Source organism: Schistocerca piceifrons, chromosome X (genome assembly GCF_021461385.2).
Source record: "Schistocerca piceifrons isolate TAMUIC-IGC-003096 chromosome X, iqSchPice1.1, whole genome shotgun sequence".
Lineage (NCBI taxonomy): Eukaryota > Metazoa > Arthropoda > Insecta > Orthoptera > Acrididae > Schistocerca > Schistocerca piceifrons.
The window spans coordinates 554828011-554836182 of record NC_060149.1 but is presented as its reverse complement, the minus strand read 5'-3'; the positions used below and the strand labels follow the sequence as shown (position 1 = coordinate 554836182).

Below are 8172 nucleotides of genomic sequence, written 5' to 3'. Positions count from 1 at the left end.
AATATTCTATTATTAGTACCACAATCATTTTAAAGCGAATAATGCGCTAAGTAGAAAAATAACATTCATTCTGTAACAGCCGTGTAAAAGAAGCGACAGTTTTATAATTAAGAACTGAGATCTGAGGCCTTACGTATTATTAGCACGAAAAAGTAATCACAAACAGGTGAAAAGGAAATATATGTGGAGACTGGTGCTGAAATTGAAAAATTTCTACAGAAATAGCGAAATCTCTAGTAAGAAAATTTTGACGAATATTGCGGCTAGTTTCTACAGACCATTTATCGTTCCAGAAACTATTTTACGATAACATGGCCACACCTAAGCAAAGCTCTAAAAATTGACATAAGAAAATTATGGCAGGCTCAGAAATTAATCTCTCTGCCGGCTGCGGTGAACTAAGAAAAAGAAAAAGTACGTAGAAAACGATCTACACATGCGACGTGCGACAGTGAGAAACAAAATAATAACGAATAACAAAATAAATATGTAACAGGTTTCGAAGGAAAATAATTTTTGGAAGAAAACGATAGTTTAAAAAATGGTAACAAAATAATAAATTATTATTTTACGTTGCATTGTCAGTACAGTTGTTATCACAGTCATCAGGCACACAGCAGGACAACTAGAAAATAATACACGGTAGACTGATGTCTCCTCAGGAAGGGAACTACAAGCAAGTACCAGTGCAAAAAAATTATTACACATAATTAAATAAGGACATCGACATTAATTCTCTCAAGATGCCTGACAGAAGGAAAGCGAGGCGCAAACACGAGTCTAATTTTTAAAAATAAAAGCGGAGATTTGATATCGGTAATTTAATAAAAAAGTCACACGAGTTTAAAATTACGATTCTCACGGAAGGTAAAATTGTTCTCGATCTCAAAATGCAAATTGCAGTTTTACGGGTATTTTAAATTTCTGGAGAAATAAAGTCTATCGAAAGCGCACAGAAATAAAAACGTATTTTTAATAAAGTAGTGGAAAATTACACCGAAGTAAAGATTGCACCTCGCGCGCACCGTCCCGTATTCGGTTTACGACCTTCTGTTAGGCTAACATCTCGAAATCTTACAACAAATATTTGGTTTCAGATATAAGACTTAGAATAAACACACACAAATTGTAGCTTACGGCAAAGTACATCGTAATTCGTCGTTATAACAGACACTTTCACGGTACACGTACTTTCGTAACAGTGAACGATTACGACAAAATCGTACAATTTCACACGTACCTTGACTCTCAGTCGCGAGAGGGATGACCAGAGTTTCTGCCCCGAATGCGCGGGTGACGATCAACGCCATATGCACAGTCTTTGTCCTTTATAAGGTAAATGCAAAGTTTATAATACTGTGAAGTGTAATGCGCAACGCGCGGCGCAGCGCGGCGCGGCGGGGCGCGGCTTACACGAAATACGTCCTGCCGTTGGCGCCGACGGCGCGCAGCGGCAGCGTGTCCGGGATACTGCTGTACACGTGCACGGTCTGCTCGCCACCAGCTTCGGCGATCTGCATGTAGCTGTGCCGGTGCAGGCCCGGCCCGTACTCCTCCTCGTCCTCCTCCTCGTGGTCGGTGGTGCGCTGCGACGAGTTCTCCGACACGTACGTCGACTGCGTCGGCGTCGTGGTCGGCGTGTGGCGCAGGGCGTGCAGGTGCGGGTGCCGCTGCGGCTGCTGCTGCTGCTGCTGCTGCTGCGGGGCCGACGGCGCGGGCTGGCGCCGGGGGGCGGCCTGCGGCGGCGGCTGCTGCTGCTGGCCGTGGACGCGCGGCTCGGGAGCCGTGGGTGCGGCCGTGTAGCGCGCGACGGGGCGAACGCCTGCGGCGGCGGCGGCGGCGGCGGCGGCAGTGGCGGCGGTCTTACCCTGTCGCTGGCGGCCGGTGGCGACGGGGCCCGCCGCGGCTGCGGGTGCGCCGGCGGTGGCGGCGGGCAGCGGCCGGCCGCCGCGGCGCCGCACGTCGGGCATGGCGTACCACAGGCGGTCCCAGCAGCGGCGGTCGCCCCACGCGATGGGCACGCAGCCGCGCAGCAGTGGCCGCAGGTCGGGGCTGGGCTCGCACTTGACGAGCACGACGAGGCGGCCCGGGTTCTGTTCGGCGGACAGCACGGCGCCCAGCGCGCGCCGGAAGTCCGGCCGCGTCCACTCGCAGTCGATGAAGCAGCGCGACATCACCACCAGCAGGCGCCGCGACGCCTCCGCGGCGCTCGCCACGCTGTCCGCCAGGTACACCGACTCGGGGTCTACCTGGATGTCCCGGTAGTGCAGACACACGGCGTACCCGCGCTGCTCCAGCTCGGCCGCCAGCAGGCGCTCCGCGAAGTCCTCGTCGCCGACGCTGTAGACGATGTAGGCGTCGTACAGTCGCTCTCGGTCGTCGTCGCGGTCGGCGGCGGGCGCCGTCCCGAAGAGGCGCACGCCGTAGCGCGAGTGCGCCCAGAAGCGGACCTCGTGGCGGAAGCGGTAGCCCAGGGCGGCGGCGGCGGCGAGCAGGAGCGCGGCGACGGCGGCGGCGAGGAAAGGTGCGTAGGTGGCGAAGGCCGAGCCGGCCGCCCCGTCCGCGTCCGCCGGGCCGCGCTGCACCACGGAGGAGGGCGCGGCGTCGTTGCCGCGGCGCGGCCGGTCGCAGCGCAGCAGCGCGTCGGCCACGCTGCCCCCCGCGGCGCAAGCGAGGCGCTCGAGCGTGTCCCGGTGCGCCCAGGCGCGGAGGCGCGCCGCGCTCTCGCAGTCGCAGCGCCACACGTTGCCCACGCCGCCCACCGTCAGCCGCGTCTGCGTGCTCTCCGCCAGCTGCTCCCACGGCCTGAAGTCTTCCAGCCGGTTCCCTTCCAGGCGCAGCACCTCCAGGTGCGGCATGTCCGCGAACGTCGCGTTGCCCACACTCGCGATCTCGTTGTTCTCCAGATACAGTTCGTTCAAGGTGCTCATTTTCTCGAACTCGTAACCGTGGAGTTCCCGGATGCGATTGTTCTCCAAATGCAACACCCGCAGAGACGTCACACCGTTGAATGTCTTGTTGTTGATGTTTTCGATATTGCTGTTGTTGAGAAACAACACCTCGAGTTTTTTCTTGCCGATGAAGACGTGACTCGGCAATTCCCCGATATCGTTTCCGTCGAGATATATCTCGGTCGCGTCCATAGGTATCCTGTGCGGCACGTGCTTGTAGCCCGCATTTGCGCAGTCGACGATGTTGCTGGCCCAAGCCGTATCGTGGTAACACGTACAGTTGTCGGGGCAAGCCATCTCGCAGTCGCACGCGTCGAAGTCGCAGCAGTGGCACAGGGCGAAGCAGTGCATTTCGTACGTGCAGACGAAGTGCAACGGATCCACCTCCATCAGTGGCTTCGTCTTTACGCCTCTAGAGAAAACCAGCGTGCACACGATGGTGTCCAAGTCCAGTATTACGGGATGCCGGCGCAGGTAGCCCAGGTGGTTGATACGCTGCAGCCACTCCATGTCGCAGTCGCACACGAAAGGGTTGCCACCGATATAGAACTGCGGCAGCTCTCTCTCCTCCGGCAACGGATTCACTGTCAGTGCGCTCATGTCCATCTTCTCTATGTTGTTGGCATACAGCACGACTCTGCTGAGATTCGTCTTCTTAATAAACGTATTCGGTGCGACAGTAGTGATCCGATTGTTATTTAAGAACACGACCTCCACACTGTCTGGCAACGAAGATTCGCCAATTTCCGTTATGTAGTTGAAACTGGCATCTATCATTAGAAGTCGGAGGGTACTGCCAGTTTCGTAGTAATTTCGTAGTTCCTTTAATTTGTTCTTATGCAAGTCGAGCCACTGAAGACTGTGGGGCACGAAGGAATAGTCGAACCACTCGATACGGTTGTTGGAGACGTTCAGCCATATCAGTCCTGGCAGATGAGACACAATGCCGCTAATGTCCGTCAGCTGATTCCCGTCCAGACGCAGCATCCGGAGAAGCGGGTTGTTGGCGAACGAACCTGCTTCAACAAAGCGAATATTGTTATTGGCCACATTCAAAAAGTGAACCCGCGGTAAGCTAGAAAACGTGTCTCTCGGCAAATTTTCCAGGTTATTGTTCATGAGTCTTAGGGCGTATAATTCCCCTAGCCCATCGAACGAATTATTAGACACATTAACTATGCTGTTACTCCCTATATCCAGAAAACGAAGGAAATGCAACTTACCGAGGGCGGCAGGAACCACCGTGAGGAGATTGTTGCTCAGTCCTAAGTCCTGCAGGTGAGTGCAGTTCTCGAAGGCCCGCTGGTGAATGGCAGTCAGCTTGTTGTTGTCCAGGTACAGCTGGTTGACGACGAACAGCCCGCTGAAGTAGTAGTAGTCGACGTGTGCGAGTTTGTTGTGGCTCAGCGTGAGCACGTGCAGGTTGCTCAGGGCGCTGAACGCGCCCTCCGTTATCGTGTCAATTCCGTTGTGCTCCAAGTTCAGAACTTGTAGACTGTACACGTCAGTGAAAACGTGCGGATCGACGCGGGCGATGTTGTTATAACCTAGATTAAGCACGACGAGACGAACGAGCCCGCTGAAAGTATTCTTGTTGATCCAAGAAGAAGTGAGGTAGTTGTGCGACAGGTCCAGGACAGTTAACTGATCTAGTCCCTCTAACAGCCCCGGTGCCAGCACGCTGATGGAGTTATTTCTCAAATAAATCTCTCGCAGACCCCGAGTAGGCTGGAACACCTCGGGAGGAAGCGCCTCCAACTCGTTACTAGACGCATTCAGTACTTGCAGTTTATTTACTCCACTGAAAGCGCTGTCGCCCAGCGAGGTAATAGCGTTGTTCTGCAAGTACAGCTCTCGTAGCGAACGGAGATTTGTCAGTCCGTTGTCAGGAACACAGGGAATGTCATTGTGGGAGAGGTCCAGGAATTCTAGCACCAAGCTGCACGTCTTGCCAGCAGACGCGGAGAAGTCCAGTTCTAACATGTCTTGCAACCTGTTGTGCGACATATTGAGTCGAGACAGCGAAAACAGTGGGCAAAAGAGTTCGTCCGGCAGCTTCCATATGTTATTGTGCGAGAGGTCGAGGCTGCGAAGTTCTGACAGGCCGAGGAAGGTCTCCTGGTCGAATTCGAGCGCCGTCGCCGCAAGCCACTCCCTGATGTACGTACGCACCGTCAAATTTCGTAGGTCCCTCAGCGACGAAAAGGCGGCCCGTGGCAGTTGTAGGATCTTGCAAGTCTCGATGCTGAGCTCTCGGAGGCGACGTAGCTGTGACAGGAAGCCACGGCCGGTGTGATCGGGTAGACCATCTCCCGACACTTTACTCTCGTAGAAAAGCACGTCGCTGCACTCGATGCGTAGCGACTGGACTTTGTCTATCTGTGGTAGTGTCAGGTTCTCTATTACGCTTTGCATCCCGTCGATAGTGCGTAGCTGACAATCTAGTCTGACTGCGTCTTCATCCTTTCCGTGTCCCACGTCGTAAGGAGATGTACGTTCCCAACCGCAACCTTTACGAACGTCCTCGTGCTCACTAGCGATGCTTCGCGCTTCCACATCAAAAAGCAATGATACTGCAACAATAGCTAAACAAATTCGGCTGCACACGCTCATTGTCGGTAGGGGTGGTGTCCTCGGAACGAACAGAAGCTTACATCACTGACAGAGACTTGGGTCACACACGATGACTGCCGGCCAAGTGCGGACCCGGCTCGGACGTACGCACGCGACGACGCCAAGCGCAGGCACGCAGCAGGCTCCACACACACTACACTGCGGTCGGCAAAGCCAAGACTGAAGTGACTCCGCCTCTGGCGCGCGGCCTTATCCCCCCACCACTGTGTCGCACGGCTGCCGCCAGATGTCAGGCGAGGGCGGGGAGCGAGGCGTCGGTGGTGGGGGCACGGCACGGTGGGAGGAGCAACTGTTGCATCTGGCCGCGCATACTGCAAACCAATTATAGCTCTTCACCTGCGCTCGCAGCTCAAACACGTACACTCAAACGGCAACAGACGGACAGAAAACCAGAAACTCTGTAGTGGCGAGTGTCGCTCTCAGAGGCGGTTTACCCGTATAGCACGTGCTACGGGCCCCACAGCCGCACTGTCATTTCCTTTTCCTGGGGAAAATTATTCGCCGTCTGTTTTGAATTGAAAATAATAGCACTATTTAGGATTATGTGCGTGTGCTTTCGCAGCATTTTTAAATCGTAGAAAAAATATATCACTGGCTTAAAATCTAGCGAATTTTCGAACGTTTGAAGAATACATTCAACGTAATTGTATTTTATTATACCACATTTTACGTTTTAAAAACCGGCAATTTATCTACATGTTCTGTTCCACTCTGGCCTTCTGCCTGTTATTACGAACTTGCACCAAAATTTTGTAGACGGAGATTGTTCATTTTACGTTGTTAGCAAAGCTCGGCAGAAAATCGTTTACGATATACCGTTGCCATTGCACCAAACGGCGTAATGCTCTCAGGAGCAACCAAAACACTCCCGAAGTCCGACGGCTATTTGTTTAAAATAAACTGAGTGAACACCAAGTGCTGTTTTTGCGATCCTGTTTTATGAGTTGAGACTCACTGTGTCTTTACAGTATAACTATTCACCATGGTTCAAAGCATTTCTGTAAAATATTCGTACATGCTTTAACGTTTAACCCATTCAGATGCGCCGTATTTCTCAGTGCAGTAAGCACAAAGTCATCAGGCTTTCCCACCCGGTGTGCCGTAGCACAGAACTATTGAGTGTCTCGTCAAAGTCTATCCCATACAGAAGTCTAAGTTAATAATTTGTTTTTGACATGGTTGTAATAATTCATTATTAATTTCGAGACAGTCTCTATATGCCAACTTTTTGAATACAGCAGTGCCTCGTCTCAGACAATAAAATTTTACTCGGTTATCGTGAAATTCGCATCAAACATATAAAAATTCTGATTTCGTGCTGTGTTTTCTTATCTTATTTGGAGAACAGTTTCGAAAACAAGTGTCCATTTTAGGTGTTATGAGATTGTAATTCCAAGGGCAATGCTGTGTTCAGACTGTAGAGCAAAATGCCTTTTTAAAGAAGTCGGCTGGTTGCTGTTGCTTCACTGGTAAACGTTTTCAGTTAGGCACGAAATGAAAACCATTAAAACCATCTATAAATAATGAAGGTGATGGGTAACTGTTGATTACTGGCCACTGGAAAGTGCGGTCACATTGCAGTGTCGTTGGAATCTAAGGTACTTTCGATAATGTTGTGTGTCACAAGTTGAGTCAAGAATCTGAAATGTCATTTTTCCCATGATACGAATTTCAATTGCATTATTTATTATTTTACATCCTCTTGTATACAACATTTAACTTGAAATCTATATTAGTCGCCCACAATATTAGAGCACGTGGAAGTGAGGGCGTTTCGATTGGCTTATCGTGAGGTTTTATCGTGAAATTTTACTAGGAAACTCTGAACCATTTGATAGTATATGCATAAATGTCTTGAAATCACTCGCAGTGCGATGCGTTTACTATAACGTCAGCGAGTGTTTCCGATAACGGCTACGGGATGCCTAATGCCGTAACGTCGTGGTGGGGAGTAGTACGCACGTACGCATATGCATTTGTGTTACCACTGTTTTAAATTATATGTGTTCGCGTATTGTGTAGGATGATAACGCTTTGTGAACTTCATTCTGCACCATACGATATTTCAGGCAACTGAAACTAACCTAAAGTAAGCACGCAAGGTTTTTAACAGGCACAACATACTTAAAAGCCGTTGCTTCAACGGTAATTTGCATTATTTTTGCAGTATAGTGAAAAAATGGGACAATCTGTTTCGTCTACACGCCCACAGGAGGTTTGGAGACGATAACGCCTATCTCACTGGAAAGAAATAACGATTTTACAATACACTGTATTTCTGATAATACAGTATTCTCCTCCGTGACAAACGGTTTCCTTTTTTTGTGCTCTATGCTGCTTCTTTGTTGAGACAGTGCTCCCATATCACTCTTTTTGTGACATAAAGTGATAAATTAGTGCCCACGTCTTTTCTTTCGAGTGATATTGTAGTGCCGTCTTCGGATTTATTAGCCGTCGAATCACTGATTGCCTAATCGTAATTACATATAAACGTAGGCTTCCGCGACCACTGTCACATTCAACAAAATTTTTCCTGATTTGTGACCGCATTGTCAATATACTAAAAACGTCGGTAATTTTAGATACT

At 50.5% G+C, this 8172-nt stretch overlaps 1 protein-coding gene across 1 annotated transcript; it reads right to left on the bottom strand.

The window, feature by feature from the left end:
* Nucleotides 1-578: 578 nt before the first annotated feature.
* Nucleotides 579-5725, bottom strand: LOC124722518 (toll-like receptor 6). Its single transcript, XM_047247670.1, has one exon. It carries the CDS (start codon nt 5562-5564, stop codon nt 1410-1412), a length of 4155 nt encoding a protein of 1384 aa, XP_047103626.1. The 5' UTR covers nt 5565-5725; the 3' UTR covers nt 579-1409.
* Nucleotides 5726-8172: the final 2447 nt, after the last annotated feature.

Bases quoted from the DNA above. Each gene is read 5' to 3' on its own strand.
- LOC124722518 (XM_047247670.1), bottom strand. From the start codon at position 5,564: ATGAGCGTGTGCAGCCGAATTTGTTTAGCTATTGTTGCAGTATCATTG.